Here is a 20,170-nt window from a genome sequence, read left to right as displayed (position 1 = left end):
TGATGCAAAATACTTTTTTTCACAGTAAATTTGATGATGCCCGATTGATAATAATTTGTCACCTATGTTCTGAGACCCAACTCCAGTAAAATTGAAGATAAAAAGATGATGACATGATTTCACAGAATTGATGTTTATTGACGTGTGTGCTGATTTCATAGCCAAAGACAGTGCATACGATTTCAGATAAAACTTAACTGGAAAGACAATTTACATGTCAACACTAATAAGAATACATTTCATCTCCATCTCTGCAGCTCAGATATTCTCTTAAAATGTACAAAAACCTCCTAAATCAACACTGGACACTTCCCATATGGCCAATTCTATTTACAATGAATATCTCACTGTCAAACTTGGCTCAATTTAAATAAGAAAATCTATTGACAAATTAAATGTCAAAGATGACAGGTAGCATACAGTGAACTATCCAAACCCATAGTTGCATTTAAGGACTTGTTTTACAATAGTAAAGTAAAACTGACTCAATTTTCAATTACATTCCCAAACAGATGAAATCATTTAAATCACCAAATACAAACACTTAGCTAATCTTTTCCTGCTCAGAAATAAACTGGGTGATGCCATAAAATAAAAAATAAAAAATATATTATCAAGAATTGCCATTGTTTTAAAAAGGCATGAGAGCCACTGGTGTACACTATGAACATTTTTAAAATATATAACTTAATCAAGCAGGTTTCAGCGGCTGATTTGTTGACTGAAGATGATCTGAGTTCTTTGACATGTTTTTGACACATCAGTGTTTCTTAAAATACATAATTGGATAACTAAATAGAGTTTATACATGTACAAATAAATACACACAGTGCATTTGTAGCCGCATCTCCCACTATCCACAGGAAAAGTAAATTTACAGTGTGGTGGGCTGCTGGTCTTCTTTCCTCCATACACGACTCCTCACTGGGTGACAGCCAACAGTCTTATCTTGCTTATCAGACAAGAGAACATACAAACAATCATTCATACACAGCCTCAACACACGTTTAAAAACAACACATTTGCAGCAGGCGAATAAATAACCAGATATCTCGACCCAGTTCTGTCAAGTTCCCCGACTACAATAATAATAAGGATCAGATTTGCTTTTTTTGTTCAACGTCATTCAACAGTAAAAAGATGAAACGGAGTGAAACTTAACGACAGACTGGTAATTAATAACATGATCAAAAGTCCGGCGAGTCAGCTATTATTACTGAAGGTAATTATTAAACCGCTGCCTCACGCCAGTCAACTGCAGTGACTACAATAAGGCACCATACCCCTTAAAATCCTCTTTCAAAAGCTGAACAGCCTAATCTTCTCTTTCATTAAAGCTGTTCAATCCCCTTTAGTGCTTCCACCTCCACGCCATCAGCAGAGCACAGGCTCCCACTCCTGCAGCAGTCAGAAGGTACTTTGTGTTCACCGACTGGGCGACGGCGGTCGTCTTCTCCCCGGAGTTCTGCAGCGAAACGTCAGCGGCCGCAGCCTCAGGTGGGGGGTCGCTCTCACTGGACGCGGCGTCACCGGTCGATGGAGGTGGTGCGAACGCGGTTTCTTTGGCCACCTCGCCGTTGACGATCAGACCGTGCGACGGCGACGTTTGGCCGCCCAGGTTCAGGGCGGACGGCTCCTCGGAGAAGTGCACCACGTTCTCCACCACCTCGTCCAAGCTCTGACACGGCGAGTCGTATTGGTTCTCCTCGGGTTCGTTGTGGTCGGCAGCGATGCCGTTCTCCCGGCACGGCGGCGTCGTGACCGTATCCGCGACGGCGGAGGTGACGTCGGAGCACGCGGAGGTCACGCTGTCCGCTGCAGCCACGCTTATTTCTAGCCGGTCGCTGGTACCCGAGTAGGGCGCCACCATAGAGCAAAGTGCAGGGAGAGTCGGGCTGGCGTGGTCCTGCGGTTGGATGCTGATGAGTTGACCCGGCTTGCTCAGACACAGATTGTTGTCATCATTAACAGAGGTGTCCAACTCATCAGCAGCAGCAGCAGCAGCAGCAGCAGCAGGTTCAGGGCGGGGTGGAGCTGCAGTTTCTGTCTGCGGGATGCTTTCAACAACCTGCAGGGGAAATTAACAACAGATATTAGTAAATATTTTCAAAAATGAAGGTGGCTGGTTTAGGTTTTTTTTAAAGTTTTGCTTTTGTTTCCCGTGAATAAAGTTCACATCCTGATGAAAGAAGTTTACATATCTCCGTGTGGGCTGGGTTTCATTAGAAGACTTTGGCCACTGGTGGCGCTACAGATCGATGTTTTCGTGTGGGTGGGTTGGGGGCGGGGGGGGGGGGGGCAGCTCCCGGTGATACTGTAGCACGAGCGTGGAGCTACATGACACACATTCCTGCCAAAGGTTTTATACCCCTCCGGTGATCGGCAGCTGGCCGTCGTTACGTGCCAAGAAATGCAGCAATGTGCCAGCGGAGCTCAGAAATAAGAGCGACTGACAGGCAACAAGGATGAAAATAAACAATGCAGGTTTTAAAACATTTTAAAACTCTGCTTTGCAGATGCTTTATAAGTACGGGATGTCATTCAACACATCTCTTCAGGCTCAAGAAAACAAATAACACACTGAAAAATATTAAAACTAATGAGATAATGTGCCCGAAAGTGCTTCAAAACGATTAATTGATGTTTTTGATGTCACCGTAGGTACAGTGTTGTTCTATAGATGACAACTCGTTAGTTCATGCAATCAAATTTAAAGGGAGGAAACAACAATTACAGCTTGTCCTCATCAAATAAATGAGACACTCAAGTCTTAACAGGTAATAATTATTGAAGTTTACCAGAAAGTTTTATTGGCAAAATAGCAGCAAAAAAGATCTTTAACACTGTCGGTCACTTGTTGTCTACTAATGGCATCTCAGTCCTCATCAGGTAAAATTCATGAATGAATACATTTAGCCTGATGCAGGTTTGAGTGCCAAAATACATCATCTTTTGATTTGTTATGATTAATGTGTATATTCACCTGCGTAGCAGGAGGCTCTGAGGTCACCTCTGGCTGCTGGACAGCAGTGGCGACTTTGTCCACTGGAGACATGGTGTCCTGGACTGGAGGCTTCACTGGAATCATAGTGGGGAATGAGGACACATCCGAGTCCACCGCGCTTGGAGGAGGACTCCTTGGCGACGTGCTCTCCGAGGTGACTGTTGCTGTGTCTGTGCAGGGCGGAGCTTCGGTCTCACATTGTTCGACTGGACGGTGTGGAGGGGGGGCGGGGTCGACTGACACCTCGTCGTCTCCTGAGCTCACCTGATCCGGGATCGGTCCAGCATCAACGGGGACATCCTGGGTGTCTGATTCTGAGTTTTCCTCCGGCTCTTGGTGAGGATTGGTCTGTTTCTGTGGTTGCGGGTCGGCGGCGGTAGCCCACAGAAGGTGTGGGGTCTCCGGGGAAGGAGGAGGTGTTGATGGAGGAGATGGCACTTCAACCTGAGTGGACTGTGGAGGCTCGGGGACCGGCTCTGGAGAGGAGACAGCTTTGGGAGGTTTGCTTTCGGGGGTCTCCAGAGGCGGTGGGGCCTGAGGAGCCGGCTCTGGAGGAGCTGGAGGAGCTTCAGCTGGCGGAGCAGCAGCAGCAGCAGCACTGTCAGCACCGCTCTCTGGACCGGACAGATGACTGGCAGGTGGTGCTGGATGGACGTGTGCTGTGATGACAGTCGTCGGTGGGGAGCTGGGGGTGGAATCTGGGACAAAGCAAACAGTATTGATATTTAGATCTGTTATGACCACATTTGCCTAAAGCCCTGTGAAATCCTGAAGGACTTGCTCACACTGAAAATACACAGAAATTCATTTATTATTAACTTTTTAACTGGAGTCCCTAACACACAGCTAGTGCTACATTCTTGCGTGTGAAAATCCTCCCTCGAGTACAAAGCAAAAGAAGACATAAAGTATATCTATAGTCTATTAATTATAAGGAATTTGGAGCTTCATGCCGAGTTACTGATGTCAACACGGCTCTCCCACACATTTTCCTGCCTGCGCAGAGTCGTGAGTTTTCTCTCAAGGTCAGACAACAAGGAGACAATCAGCTTACAGTGGGCACGGCTCACTTGCTTGCCTGAGAACTGTCAATGCATGCGTGAAGAAAGATTATAATTTATGCACCTTGGACACTGCACTCAGGTCCAAGCCAAACAATAAACTGCTGCGTAAACATTTCTGCAAACAACGTAATGCAAACATTTAAAAAAATGTTGCACTTGACTGCAGCTCCAGTTTCTACACATTCAATCCGAGTGATGTTCTGCACAAAGCGGAAGATGTTTCACGTACGACACATGAAATTCGACACTGTACTAAGGAGGTAAATGTATGTGCTGACTTACTGTTGCCGCGTTTCAGTGCGTTGTATTCTGCTCGAACCTCGGCCGCGAGAGCCCTGTGCTCACAGGCCTCGAGCGCTTCGATGAACTGGTCCGGCCAGTTTTCTCGTCTTTTCAGACACTCCAGGAGAAGCGTCATGCCGTTAAAACTCCCACGGGTCTCCGTCTTAGCCTCGATCTCTTCCTAAAATTTGGTTTTATAAAAAAAAATTTAAAAAAAAGTACAGGAAAGACACACAATCAGCAATCAGAGGAGGAAGACATTTCTTCTTTCTTCAAAATGCCATCAGTGATTATAAACTTAATTGTTCAGCAAAGGATATGGAAATGCTTCCTGTGTGATCATGGGAATAATAATCAGGCAGACTGCAGCACGACAACAACTTTATCTATGTTTTATAGTGAGAACAGTGTAATGAATAACCAAGTCATTTATGGTCCTTATTCAGGCTACGCATGACATGTGTGAGAATTAAAAAGTCCTGAAAAATCATCATATCTTTAATATTGCTCACTTGTTCTTTTATTACACAGTTCCTGATGTAAATAAAGAGTTTTGGACCAGTTTATCCCTTTTATTTCTTTGTTTTAAGGCGACATAAGTGAGATATGAGAGAATGTATTTTCAAAGTACCTACACTGGAATTCAGGTATAAACTATGATTGCTGATGATTTATGTTATTCCCAGACTTATTTCCACGTTCTCCTACCAAATGAAACCTACCCTGTCGTGAGCAGTCAGGCAGGGAAGATACATCATTATGTCTCTCGGTTTCACTCTGGTGACAATGACTGGCATCTTCACCCGCAGGTATCCGTTGTACAGTTTGTCACTGGCGTACGACATCTGATAAATTAAGACAGAGAACAAGACAGAACTCTCAATACTGATGTCAGGTGTCTCTCATATTCCTCCAACATTTAAGTAAATGCCTCAATTGGCCACATTCCCATTGAATAATCTGAATTCCCGTCATGTGTGAGGTGAAAGTACCTAAAAGGCACACAGATGATATCTGATCTGTAACAATCACTGAGACAGTGGGGGTATTTTCATTCAGTGGAACCAAAAGTGAAACTGAAAATCAGCCAGCCTGCAGTTGTGGGAACAGGAAATATTTTGCTTTCCCTTCAGTTGAAATGTAAATCAATTTTTAATCTCTGCATTGCCACAACTATTTTTCTTTTTTTCAAAGGGAGGAATACACTTCTGCTTTTCAAGGTTGCAGCTGTCTGGAGAGAGAAGAAGGTGAACAGGCCCGACTAGTCACTGATTAATCACATCCTCAGTCCGGTCTTATATCTCAATTACAAAATGTGCAGCAGGAAAGTTTCAAATGTCTCGATCCTAAAAAAAAACACCCATACGTTCGGGGTGAAATAGGAAGCTCGGTCACACTTTTATGTATTCAATACACATTAAGCTCTTCCTTTTGTTTATACCTAAACAGCCAGTTTAAGTAATCTGTCTTCAGGTTCAGTCAGAGGGAGGGAAAGTTTCACAGGATATTCTGCAACATCAAATAAAGCGTCACGTTAAAGTTTAGTGTAAAATGTGGAAGAGAAGAGGGAACTAAAGAGCAAAGTCTTTGTATTATTACCCAGAGACGCCTTAATTGACCTGACACACTCACACTCACTCTCTCACACACACACACACACACACACACACACACACACACACACACACACTGCCAGAGACTTAACGAGCAAAGTGAAAAAGTTTGTGAGTGTACATTATTTTCCTCTAAATGATGACAGATTGCAGATTAACAAGGACAAGGAGGGCGGTGTGAGAAGGGCACAGGAAAAAGGCACCTTGACTGAATTATGCAGAGCTGACCCAAATGAATGACCTCTAAACTGGCACGTTACCACGGCCCTTTTCCTTGCCAGTCTCCTCGGCTTTCCAAGACTCAGGGTCGCATTTCATGCATAACAGATCTGTTTGAGTAAAATCTCACGGCTAGGTTTTCACGTCTGACTCTTATCTCAGTCTCAGACATCTTATAGGACGAGACAAAAGGGTCAAAATGAAGTGAAAGTAAAGCTATCTAAACATCCAGGTGGAAATACCTGATCAAGCCCGCTTTCGAGCAAACAAAGGCTGACGTATAGGAAAAAAGAAACACTTTTCAGTCCTTTTTTTTTAAAGTGAAACAATTGACAAAGAAGGCAGGGGAACATTTAAAAGGTTACACCTACACAAACAAGGTCGATAGCTTGTAAATGATTGAGATAAACCGTTAAAACGACCCTTTATGCCTTATGCCCTTTAAAAAAATAATAAAAAAAAACAGGCTAGGAAGGTTGGGGGATCATTTAAAAAGTGTGCTCAAACACAACAAGGACGAAAGAGATACATACCGGCCTGTAAATTATAGAAATATGCTGCGATAAATAGCAGTTAAAAGTTGCGCACAAGTAAATTGACTCGTGCGACAGAAGCTAGCAAATGTCAGTAAACGGCGGCGACATTAGAGCTGAAATACTCAATTGAAACATCATTCTGTGTAATTACAGGCTTGATTCAGGTTCACATGTCGTACTGACACTAAATCTAGCCCTCACCTTTCGTGTTTTAGAGCCCCGGGACTTCGTGCCTCCCTCTGAAGTGCTATTCTTGCTCTCACAAAACCTACACTGTCTCCTTCACACACATCTGCGCAGAGATTCCCCCCCCGTTCTCTACTCCGATTGGTCAGCAGCGCCGTCAATCAAAGTGTCGTCCAATAGGGACGATTTAGCGGACGTGGTGTAGGCGGGGCTTGCTTAATCTTGACCCCAAACGTGATCTTTTCCTCTGCTGCGATGGGATGGCAGAAGAATTAGATTGGATCTCGATTTCTGGTTTACATCTGTCTCTAATCCCTGATCCTAATCCGTTCACATGGACAGAGAGGGAGAGAGAGGGGAGGGGATGTGCATGTCAGAGAAAATACATGACCATTTTGTTTATTTATTTAATGTAAAGACATCTGTTATTCTTCTGGAGGCAATCAAGGAGCATTCAAGCAGGTACAATGATCCTTAAAGTAAAAGTAGCAATGCTGAGCAAAAATCCTGCATTAACATAACATTTTATTCAGCAAAATATATTGAAATATATTTATCAAAACTAAATTAACCTTATCGTGCAGTAAAATTACCCATGTGAATGTTATAACTACAATTAAAACATATTATTGGACAATGATAACTGACACATTGCTATAAATATAGCAGTATAGTTGTAATTGGTGAAGTAAAGTAGACTTAACTATTTTGCATACTCATTGGGCACATTCATCTGTGACTGACTTGTGTGTAAAGTCTATTTAAATGTTAGAAATGGTCAAGGTGGAGCTGCTTTTAATTACTTCACATATTATTGGGTGGTTTTGTGTTTACTCACCCACCACTGCTGATATTTGTAAATTTGCTTTATTATTTGTATGTCTATATAGCAGCACAGATTTCATCTGTAGTAATCCACATTTAATCATGACTAATCTGTGCACAACAACTATAAGCAACTGCTTTTGCATTTCAATATTTATTTATTTATTTTCATATTTGCAAGCCCTCACTCATAATCCATACAGGCAGCTAGGGAGAGCATGTTTCTCCCATGTTATCGCCTCTTCATCGGCCCCCTGACCGAGCTCCACCAAATCTTAAAGACCTCATAGTACCATGTCATCCTAACAGAGTGCTTCGCTCTCAGAGTGCACACTTGTGATTTCTAGAGTTTCCAAAAGTAAAATGGAAGGCAGTGCTTTTAGTTTTCAGGCCCCTCTACTTTCGAAGCGCCTCTCAGTTTGGGTTCAAGAGGCATATACTTTCTCCACTTATAAAATCAGTCTTAAAACTTTACTTTCTGATAAAAACTTATAGTCAGAGCTGGCTCAGGATTGAGGACAAACTGAATAAAGTACTCGAGCAGTCTTTGTCCAGAAAGCAGACAGCACATGGAGACATTGTTTGGCAACAGAAACGTGAATGAGGAGACTAAGGCTAATGCTTTTTCAATCCCCCAGATTGGAAGATTGTGTAGACAGGATTGGAAGAGCGGAGGTTGTGTCTAAATTGGATTTACTGAAGGTGGACTGGCAGGTGTCTCTGGCCCCATAGGGCCAAGTAGACTTCAGCCATTGTGACCCCCGGTGGCCATTATGTATAAAATGCATAAACAAATCAGCACAGTAAAAATGATGGCCAGGAACAGATCTTTACACGGACAGGTCATAGAGATTACTGTGTATATAGTGTGTGCCCATTGTGATCAGCCAGAATCAGTTCAGCATGTGTTATAGACTGCCATAAATATAATAATGAAAGAAAAAATGTATTTCAGCCCTGAAGGCAGAAAACTTAAGGTTCACTCTGACTAATGTTGTGTTATTTATACTTTTATTGTGTTGTTTTGATCATTTAAACCTGTAAAGTGTTTTTGAGATTATCTTGAAAAGAGCTATACATATTTTTTTATTATTATTATAATTTAAGCATGTGATTGAGTTTGTTAATGAGACAGGTTTAATTAAAAGATTTCTTTTCTTTTTTCATTCTATTTTTTTTGTTTGCTGTCTGCTCTACCCTTTTGTCCAGTAGGTGGCGGTAATGCGTCTTGAAGTTGGCCTGTCAATCACCGAAAAACCCTAGAAGAAGAAGAGGAGGAGGAGGAGGCGGAAGAAGAAAAAGAAGAAGAAGAAGAAGAAGAAGTAGTTTGAGAGAACGCGCGAAAACCTAAAGGTGAAATCACAAGACGCCAAACTACGAGACAGTAAAAGGAGTTTTGTTTTCACCCACCACCACCACATGTAAATATTCACGGTTTTAAAGACATGAACGACAACGACGGAGTTTACCGGCCGACCCGGCGGCGAGTGAGAGGAGACGACGGTCACCTGTGGAGGCAGGTGAGTTGTTCACACACAAACGACACACACCTGCACATTTCACACTGCATTTCAGTCCTCGCTTGTCTTCTGCAGTGTAGGAAAGCTGATTGCTTCTCTTATTCCCGTGTTTAAACCAGAGAATAAATCTTTTCAATTGCTGCTGCAGCATCTGAGAATGGATCACCTGTTGGGTTTAAAGTAGCACCCGTGCTTGTTTTGGTTTTATCGTAGTGAAACTAGGCCCATGTTGTAAATATATACATTATGCATTACTTTACTACCCGTGCCGAATAGTTTCAAATATTGTGAAACTAGATTACAGTAAAACTATTATTGTAAGTGCAGTACAGTTTAGTCATTGTACTGTAAAATGAATTTGTAATAAGGGCAGTAGTGTTGCCATTATTAGGGCCCGAGCACCGAATGGTGTGAAAGCCCTATTGTTATTCAAGGTGTTTTTTATTATTATTATTATTATTATTATTATTATTATTCCGCTTTCTTATCCTGACACAGTAGTCGCCATTTTGGGCGGCTTTAACATGCTCAAAAACTCGTGAAAGTTGGCACACGCGTCACTCATGGCGAAAAATGACGTATTTGAGTGGTTTCGCAAGTCGCCAGGGCGATGCTGGCAAAGTTTGATGTTTCGCCGTGTCACAGGAAGTTGATGTTTAAGGTCCAGGGATGCACCAAACCCCCTGAAACTTTGCACATAAGCCAGGCACCAACTTTCATGACTTTTCGAGTTCGTTAAAGCCACCAAAAAGGCCATTTATTTTCAAGAAGAATAAGGAACGAGAATTAAAACTGCAAGCAGTGATGTTCGGGTTGAACCTGCTAATCGTTAAACTAATGCCGACAGGTTTGGACCACCCCAGACCCGCTGGCTCCCAGCATGCGAGGGCCCGCATATCACTGCTTGCCGTTTTTAATTATACTTAATATGCAGTTAAAATTCAAACCGTTTTGATCCTTTTTACCATTTTTATCCTTGGAATTTAATTTAACTTTGTGTGTTTGTTTTTCTATTTGTTAATTTTTTTTTTCCTGAATCGATGAATTAAGGAGTCATACAGTGTATGTTCCCCAAGATCTGCTGGATGATCACAACATTAGTTGTACTTGAGGAGTAAAACACAGTTTTATAGCACCAGCAAAGCAAGTTAAATCTGGGTATATACTCATTTAAGCCAGAAGGTGGCGCCATTTACGTACTCACAAACAGGACAGTGTATAGTAGCACATTCTAACCAGGATTTCCCTCCTGATTAAAATGAGCAGTGATCTGTGTAAAGGTGAGAACCGTCTGTGTGACAATAGTCGTATTTAATCCACATGTTAACAACATGAACAGGATCCCAGTTATCAGAATTACTGGAGGATTATGGGAAGGATAGTCCCAACAGCACCGGGCAGGGTGTTGGCTCAATAATTTGCAGAAAACATGGATTAAAGATGTTTGGGTGCATTGCAGCAAAGGTTTTTCATGATTAGATGCTCTTTATCTTGTTAATGTGTTTATAATTACTTAATATTTTATTGCATTGTTTTTTATAAGATTCGGTTTACGTTACAAAACTGTTTGTAGCTTCACATTGTTTTACACACATTTCTTAACTGGATAAAAAGAGGGAGACACTTGTGCCTCCATGTTATTAAAATGTATGAACTATCACCAGCTACCCTTCATTACCAGCAGTTTATGTCTGTATCCTCTTCCTTATTAAATAACAAGTACAGGAAGTGTAGTAATTGCTGTTCTCCTGTGTGTACACTCACACGTTGAGTGTATGATTATTTTATTTTTAAAGGGGGACTTTTTCCATTTTTTCAATTTCACACCTGAAGATTAGTTTTGTGTTCTCGGGGAATACACCGCCCAGACAAACAGTTGTTTAATTTCTTCTTCGGCTCTCGAAGGACTTTGTGTCCAGTCTGGAGACATGGATGTCATTTTCCCAGCGGGAGCTCAGAGGCCACATATTTTTTTGTTTTTTTTTTTTACAACTTGTAATAACTGTTCCTTTTTTTTTTTGGAGGGGGGGGGGGGGTGATATGCTGGGGATGTGGCAACCAGGGTGCCAGAATAATGAAGGATGCTTCACAATGAGCTGAAAGTCGCTGTATGAAGCGCCATAAAGATGTGTGGAGTCCTTTTACCCTATTATTTGATACGTATGGTAAAGTGGCATTTTACTTCACTACTTTATGATGCATGCGTTTCCCCAAAGTTAAATTATGCTTCGAGGTTGTTGGGAATCAAGGAATTACAGAGCTGAGCTGCAAGCTGTTCTTTAGGTGTTTAAAAGTTTACTCCTCTTTGGCTGTTCAGGGAGAAATTAGTCGGATTTCTGGATAAATAATTGCGAAAATAGACCAAAACAAAAACTGTGGAACTGTTTGGTTAATAAGTCGGAAATGAATGAGAAGGTTTGGTTTTGGAGTAAATTGCACAAATCCTAGTGGGCATCAGAGCTTCATTCTGTTTTTGAGGAAGCTTTGTCATGAACATACAATCATTTATTCTGTAGCATCAACGCAATTAACAAGTTACTTGGTAGATTTAAAGAAAAACAATTAAAAGAAATCCTTTTAAAAGATTTTTTTTTAAAAAGTGTAAGTATAGAATTAAAACAAGCACTGTTGTGTCCATTAACCTTAAGTATCATCGAACCTCTCGAGAAGTCAAAGCACAGCTGAAAACGGCCCCTTTTCTGCTGCCCGTATGATGAACTAATATTAATATTTAATCAAATTTCTGTTCAAAATGCAGAAATGTTTTGCTGCGCTGGGTTGTTTAATTTGAATGGTTATAAGTTGACTTTGCTTTTAAAGCCCCCAGAAGATGTCAGTTTGGTTTATTTATTTGGAAGTCATGTTGGTTTCTTCTTACAAGCCTGTTTGGACTAAAAATATTATTTTTGAATGACACGGTAATGAATTTAATTATTATCATCATATTCAAGTGATTTCTGAGAGATTCTTGTTATGAATTCTTCACTGCGTCAGACTATGTTGATGCTGCGAGTCTGACATCTGCTTCAGCACATTTCTCAGTAGCTGGCGCTTTGCTGTTTGTCTGTGCGGCCACAGGGTCCATCTTTTCATTTTGAACAAGTGAAGTGGAAATAAAAATAAAAAGCCAGGCCGCAGCCAGAGGATTTTGTCTTTCAGAGGAGAGACAGAAGACAAGAGGAAGAAGAAATAAGTTGAGTTGTGTTTATGGTTGCGTGGAGAGAAGAAAACCAGAGTGTTTGTTTGTTTGTAGGTCGGTGAAACTCACCTTTGACCTTAAGTAGATGGGTAACTACAAAAGATAAATGTCTTGTTAAAAATTTAACATCTAAAAAACTGGCTGAATCACATCATCGACTCATGCTGACACTAAACCAGATCAAATAAAATGCAGCAACAAAATTAGCAGCTCAAAAATCTGGAAAAACAATATTAAGGACACGAAATCGTCTTTATGGAGTGAATGTCTTCCATGTGTCTCTCCATGCAGCTAAAAAAAAAAAAAAACAACCTCTTAGCGCGTCCTATTTCACTCAAACCTTTCACATGTTGTCGTGCGAACCCTTCCCGAGGAGGAGAAGGAAGCAGGAGGCAGAGAACGGCCCGATTAAAGCCACAGCGACCGCCCGAGGCCGCTTTGCCGATCCATCACGGCTGAGCGGGGCGAAAAAAAACCCACCATGTACATCTCGATAAAAGAGCAGGACTGGACTCTTTTCAGAGCCCTTTAGCTATAAAACCACAGCGGCCTGAGATGGACCGGAGACGTGCAGGATTCTCATGAGCGGCCACGCGGATGCTTTTTAAAAAAAAAATTTATGTGATCCGAGTCTGTGCGGTCGACTCTTCTCTTTCTCCGATGCAGAGATGGGATTTTATAGACTTTATCCCCCGGAGGCATCTCGATAAAACCAGCATTGTGTGTTGGCAGAGTGTATTGTCGCTGCATTGCGCAGCATTACAAAATCATCATTGCTTCTTAGACGCGAGCATCAGGGCTGTCGGCCACGAGATAGTTGGAGCTGCTTCTTTTCATTCAGCTCCCCAATGACAGCAGGACAGCAGAAAGTCTACATCTTCCGCTGCAAACTAAAAACACACCTCATTCGACTATACCTTGAATTGGAAAAAAAAAAAAAAAAAATGAGCACTTAAATGGCACTTACTTGTAGCACTTTGTAGTTTAGCTTTTTTGACGAAAATTGTACTTTCTGGATTCTTGTTGTTCTGGGTTTTGTACCCTCATGGTTGAATTCACATATTGTAAGTCGATTTGGATAAAAGCGTCAGCTCAATGTAATGTCATGTAATGTAATTCATGCTCGGCTGTATTTTTCAGCGAGAGCGAGCGGGGTGAGGGGAAATGGCCTCGGCCCTGATCCTCTGCTGAGTGCTCAGAGGTGATGATGCTCGTGATGTGGATCCTGAAAGGCTCAGACGTGCATTAGCAGCAGCAGGGTCACGGGTGGGATCTCCGCGGGGATTTCGATCGACTGCAGAAGTGAATGGTTGTGCAGTTGGTGCAGAAGATGCTCTGGTGGAAAGCTGATCCCTCTTAACAAACCTGTGAAAACATAAAGCGTGATGGATGGCATCATTCAGCTGTGAAAGACGGAAGCATGAGTTAAACAGCTGATTAGCTAAATGTGAGTCCGGTGCTCTTCGTGAGCTAAATCCGTGATTTATTGTTCTATTTGTATTTTATTCTCTTCACAAATTTTATGGATTTGATGTGGTTTTGCTTTATTATATTTCAAAAGAGAATATTGCAGATTTGACTTTACTACATGTACTCACTGTACAGTTCGTGATGGCTACTGTAGTTGAAGTTACTTTTGAGATGAATTATCTCATCTAAACAGCTGAAACTTCCCAAATACTGCAGCAACAGCAAGATGCTACTTATACATTCACGCAGTGGTGAAATGTAACTATGCTAACACAAATACTAATTGAGTCTACAAAATGTTAAAAGTGCAAATGAGATGTTTTTGTCCAATGAAATGTTGTATTTACGATAAGATAAAATAGGGAAAAAGGAGAAAATGCTTTCATTTCAAAAGCACAGATTATTTATCACATATTTTACTATCAGTACATTTACTCATACTATACTCAAATACAAATTTAAGGTACGTGTACTTTACTTGAGTATTTCCATTTTATGCAACGTAATACTTCCCCTCCACTTGTATTATTAAAGTGATTGAATACTTCCTCCACAACTGAGAAACGTTGCCAGAAATAAAAAAATAAAAAAAGAGCAATTTGTAAAAACATGCTGTCAACATGGAGCACAATGTGTCCCTGAAAGGACACTGTTGTAAGCAGGATTGTGTCTCTATCTTTAGTTAATATAGAAGTGAAGAAAAAAAAGAAACTTGACATGTTCGTCTATTAAAGGGACTTCATGATTGGCTGAAAGTTCGGTCTGTTCTGCAGCGTCGTTTCCTCCTCTGATGGAAAACCCTCCAATACAGTAAATAATAGTTTGAAAGTGACCGCAGGTGATTTTGAGACGCGGTCTGTTGTCAATGAATAAATTATGTGCAGGAGCATAATCACGCTGAAGAGCTTTTTCTCTTTCTTTTTTTTTTTTTTTTTTCTCTTCGACCTGTAACCTTTCTTTTTCACACCAGCAGACTAAAATGTCAAATCTGCCGGGGCGTTGAAGCCGCAGGCGGCCGCTGCTTTACTGGTAAACACACGGGCGACTGAAAGCTGCTGTATTTTCTGCAGCGCTGGAAGGCTTGGACTGTGGGTTGGTCACCATCTGACTGGAGCTACATCAGATTCTGTTAATGGGCCAAGAAATACATTTCTTTAGGTATTTTAAAAAGGCCTGATTTGTCTTCTTTTTTTTTTTTTTTACTGTTTTAAAAGTAAACATTTCTATGGCACAATAAAATGAAATTATTTCACTAAATCAACTGGTTTTCTGGAGTACAGGCTTTGTTAATGACTCAAAAACTTGTACATGACTTTCACTGTATCTTAACATCTTAAACCAATCAAATGCATGACCTTATCTTTTATTGTCTATTGAATATAATAATGATAGTAAGAATATATTTACACGTAGACATAAAGATATTTGTATAAGTGCAGGATATATGTTTGCTCTAGGTGGCCTTTAAGCATTAACAGCGAATAAACCTCTTATAAATGGGTCGTAACACACTATAAACAGATCCTTATATTTCCGTTTACGCCTACACACTCTGTTTAAAACCTTTTATTAACGCTATTTATGTACTTATTGGAACCAAAGGGGTAAAAAGTAACTGTATTTACTCGGGTACCACCTAAAAAGAAAAGAATTTTGAGATACTTTAGTGGAGAATTTCCATTTTCAGCTGCTAAACTTCTACAGTTCAGATGGAAATATTGTCCTTTTTACTCCTCAATTATTTCCAACTTTAGATGGATTATTAATAGGCTATATGATGTAATCAACAAATTAATTATGATGTATAAACAGGTTAAAACTGAGTAAAGCTCCCAGCTTGCAGCTTTTACCCAAATATCATTATTGATTTGACCTAAATTATGCAGCTGGATTAGTTGTGAATTTAATATGGAGAAATGTGCATGTCATTTCTGAACCTTCTGAATTAAATGGAGAGATTTGATGGTTGGTTTGTATTTTATCCCTGATTAAGGTAGGCTGAGTGATTTAATAATAATTTTTAAAAAAAAACAACACACAAGCGCATCGGTCCATATTTGAGAATGATTTAATATACATGTCATGAATCACTTACACAATCACAACTTAAGTGTCCTGAATATTTACATATTGGCTTTTTATTTGTACAAATCTCCTCTGCTATAATAAAGTCCTACTTAACTGTGAAAAGAGAAGACAAATGTAACATCAAAAACATGATAGAGTTCATTTTACATCTAATCAAGCTCACGACAGCAAACAGGCCACTAGAGCCTTTCAACGAGGGTCAGCGAACTAGAAACCAGCCGAGAACCAGCTACACTCTTCTGCTAAAAAAAAACAAAAACAAAACTTCACTACAACATCTTCTCCTCTCTCTCCCACGGAACCGGATCCTGCGCCTCTTCCACGTGCGTATTCCTGCGCCCTGTCCAGAAGTGCTCCACATCTGGGAAGGTATTCTCCTGCTCCTGGGACACGGCGCTGGACACGGCGTTGGCGACGGCGTTCGCCGCGACCTCCGCGTCGTTCCCCTCCGTTTTGGGACATGGTTTCCGCGGGACTTGCTTTGTGCTTCTGCAGGTTGCGATGAGCCAGATGGAGATCAGTCCCCGGCGCACGTCGTCGTACATGGTCATCAGGATGACCGGTGACAGGGAGCTGCATGCGTAAAGGACGACTTGCGCGAAGATCATCAAACCCACAGGAGGCTGGTTGAACCCGAGTCTGATCCAGGTGAACGTCCCCCACTCCGGCAGCAGCATTAGCCCCAGGGCGCCGCTCAGACACAGTAGAACCAGGATGACCTTGCTCTGGTGATGCGGGCTGGGCGCGTGGTTCACCGCGGTGTGCAGCGTTTTGGTGTAGTAGGCGAGCGTGAAGATCACCGGCACCACGAAGATTGCTGTTGGGTAAATCTTGTAGAACAACCTCATGAAGTCAGACGCGCACATTGGCATCTCGGAGACGCAGATAGTGTCGCGGCCACGCGGCACCAAAGAGGCGAAGAGCATCTGAGGGATGGGAAACATCATGGAGACTATCCAAATGAACGCCAGGGCTCCGTGGATCCACGTCGGGTTGTGGAGGGGCCCCATGGCGGTGTTGGGGACCAACGTGTGTTTGGCTCTGGTGGTGGCTGCCAGGATTAAAGTTTTTGCAATCACACAGGAGTGCTGGAACCAGTCCGTGGTGCTGCACACAAAACTTCCTAGGGTCCAGGTCTGCTTGTAGTAGGTGACGGCGCGCACGGGGGCGCACAGCAACAAGATCAGCAAGTCCGTGGAGGCCACAGAGGCGAGGAGCGCCTTCACCTCGGAGCCCCTTCCGTTTCTGAAGTCACGGATGAAAATCAGCAAAACGAGCAAATTCCCAACTGCTCCGGACACACAGATCCCGATCAGGATGACGGGAATGGCTGTCCTGGTGTCCTCCCCCTGGAGAAGTTGAACTCCTCCAACGAAATCAAAAAAGGAGACATTTGCTGGTCTATTAATATCCATCTCTCCCTCTATGACTTTAAAGCTCCTTAAAGTGGAACGAAAATGCAGTCAACAAATATAAAAAAACAAAAACAACTTTCAGTTCAAATCCTGGACATGAAAGAGGCCGAGGAGCTGTCCAGCGCGCCGTAGTGCTGAAACGCTGCGAGTGATCGCATCAGCGAGTGAGTGGATGGGCAGGCTGTCAGGTAGACTATTTCAAGTGCTGCCATTTAGCATCGGGAACCACTCACGTCACTTCAGCAGCGTGGCTCCAGGCTGTAGCCCAAATGTGAGCGCAGCGTGATGTGATTTACATCCACAGCCTCGCAGGGAACTGCCGAGTGTCAGAAACATGTCAGAATATCAAGTTAGTGGACTTTTTGTGGACATCAGCCTGTAAAAACATTGTAAAACCGGCTGTGACTTTTATTGGACTCGACGACAAAGAAATTGAATGGAATTCTTGCACTACTGTCACGTCTTTTGAAAGAGACAACATATTTAGAAAACTGAAAAATGCCACAATCATGTCTTAATGTATCAAATCCACCTTTAATGTTTAGTCAGGGTCCGTTAGCTGGATTAATGCGTCATATTTCGCTTAATTTGCACACTGACAGGAAAACCCTTTCAAAGATGGGAGAAGATTTGGGGCTAAACTTTCTTCTTTTTGGGGCCAAATGCAAGCCTTTAGTTGTATATTTTGTTCATATAAAACAATGGAATATATATTAAAGTAAAGTTAAAGCAACGCAGTGCTTCGGATTTCTTATGAAATGCTGCTGACCTCCAGCAAGAAAACTCACTCGAAAACAGTTGGGAGTTTTGCTTGGTCTGGTGTGACCAGTAGCTCATAATGTTAGCTTTAAATTAGTAATGCCTAAACATACTGTGGTAGTTGTGACATCTGTTGCGACTCTTCTTTCCCTTTGTTATATTTACACCATGTTTTACCATTATTACCTTGTAATATTTGGCTGCATTCTAATGTCAAAGCCTCATTTTAAGGGATTGTTTTGTTTAGTGACTAAATTCCCAGTTGTATCGAGAACATTTTGTTGCTACGATTTTCTCTTTCTTTTATTTTTCTTTTGCACGCTAATGGTTCACTGGTAAAAAGACTGATTTGCATCACGGATCAGTTATAAGGCATTTAATAAGTAGAACTTGTAGACTGATAATCAACCAGGAGGATGTATTGGCCGGTAGATTTGAAGCTATTTGAAAAGATATTGACAAGTTTATTTTTTACAACATTTTTAAAACAACCCAGTTTTAGGAATCCTTTAAAAAAAAACATCTTTGTTTATGTTTTAATCCATCCATCCATCCATCTTCTTCTAAACTAAAACTTTAAAACTTAATTACTTTGAGTGAAAAGAAATTGTAATTTAAATAGATAAAAATGTCACACATTTCCTTTACTTAGTACATCATAAATTGAAGAAGAAACCCTAATTCTAACCGATATTAATATAAATGAATGAATTGAAATGAGCTAAAAAAATATTAGCCGCATCACGAATAGCTATAGTAGGATGACCCTGATACACAAGTGCACGAACCAGGCTGCTCCACAGAGCGAGGTGTGTTTACTTGACTCGAAGAGCATCCGGATGGTTCCCACTCAAATGCTGTCACCTCCTCTAAGAGGGCTGGTTGCTAGGAGACCGGCGCTGCCAACACAGTGTGGGGTTAGGAAGATGTGAGGAGTCACGAAGTGGTGTGAGATGCGGACGGTTAGAGAGGCTTTAAAGCGACCCTGGAGTCCCACATGTAATGGATGAGTAGTTACGACGGTGCGATTGCTGGGGGAGAAAAGGCTGCGGTGGTATTCAGAGGGCTGATATGAACGCACAAGCAGAGGTGCTGCCCTCACGGCGGGCTGTAATCAGGGATAACTGAGATGTTGTGGACTGCGCAAGGCCAAAGAATACAAACAGGTTTCAGCTGATTTCACGAGCGAAATCGGCATTTCTTTACATCACTGTCTATTTTTGAGAAGGCGCCCAAGTGACAAGACCTGCAACATATTTTCAATACAAGACAGAAAACATGCAGGAATAAATGAAATGTTACCTGAAAACAACACGACTAAAGTTTCGCAGATCAATTGTTTACCGTGGTCAGCACTTTGGCTTAGCGTGTTAGCATGCTAAAGCTATCTTACTAAACCCCCAAAAAACCGACCGGCTGGTGGCTCTAAAGGAGAAGTCAGAGAATCACCAAAGAGAGGAGGCTTCATACTCTGGGGACATTGAATTTCGTGGCAATATATCCAACGGTTGTTGAGATATTTGGACCAAGCGGCAACCAGCCGTGACGTCACCCGTTCAATTCAATTCGAGGATTTTCCTGATTTTATTAATATTACGTAGATGAAAGAAGGCAGTTCTGGAAACTTGCTTTATATGGTGTCTAAAGGACAAATCCTCATCAAATATGACTCCAAGGTTCCTCACAGTGGTGCTGGAGGTCAAAACGATGTCATCCAGAGTAACTAAGTGATTACAGAAAGAGTTTCTGAGGTGTTTAGGACCAAGTACAATAACTTCTGTTTTGTCTGAATTGAGAAACAGGAAGTTTTTGGTCATCCAGGCCTTTATGTCTTTCAGACATTCTTCAAGTTTTACTAACTGATTTGTTTGGTCTGGTTTTATAGAAAGATATAGCTGAGTGTCATCTGCATAACAATAGAAGTGTATGCAGTGCTTCCTGATGATATCTCCTAATGAAAGCATGTACACAGTGAAAAGTATTTGGTCTA

General features: G+C 41.6%; 2 protein-coding genes across 2 annotated transcripts; both read right to left on the bottom strand.

Annotated features, from left to right (window-relative positions):
* Positions 1 to 114: 114 nt before the first annotated feature.
* mavs (mitochondrial antiviral signaling protein) lies at positions 115 to 7,000 on the bottom strand. The gene is made up of 5 exons (XM_069711671.1): positions 6,920 to 7,000; positions 5,073 to 5,195; positions 4,351 to 4,531; positions 2,984 to 3,702; positions 115 to 2,068 (listed from the first exon to the last, which is right to left on the bottom strand). Exons 2-5 carry the CDS (start codon positions 5,193 to 5,195, stop codon positions 1,352 to 1,354), a joined length of 1,740 nt encoding a protein of 579 aa, XP_069567772.1. The 5' UTR covers positions 6,920 to 7,000; the 3' UTR covers positions 115 to 1,351.
* Positions 7,001 to 15,982: 8,982 nt separating this feature from the next.
* Positions 15,983 to 17,609, bottom strand: LOC138628548 (G-protein coupled receptor 151). The gene has a single exon (XM_069711650.1). It carries the CDS (start codon positions 17,419 to 17,421, stop codon positions 16,276 to 16,278), a length of 1,146 nt encoding a protein of 381 aa, XP_069567751.1. The 5' UTR covers positions 17,422 to 17,609; the 3' UTR covers positions 15,983 to 16,275.
* Positions 17,610 to 20,170: the final 2,561 nt, after the last annotated feature.

Source organism: Brachyistius frenatus, unplaced genomic scaffold (assembly GCF_029030835.1).
Source record: "Brachyistius frenatus isolate BFR_SWC_R1_liver_20210118 unplaced genomic scaffold, ASM2903083v1 Contig_102, whole genome shotgun sequence".
Classification (NCBI taxonomy): Eukaryota; Metazoa; Chordata; class Actinopteri; family Embiotocidae; genus Brachyistius; species Brachyistius frenatus.
The sequence above is the reverse complement of the archived record's forward strand: the minus strand, read 5'-3'. Positions and strand labels throughout refer to the sequence as shown.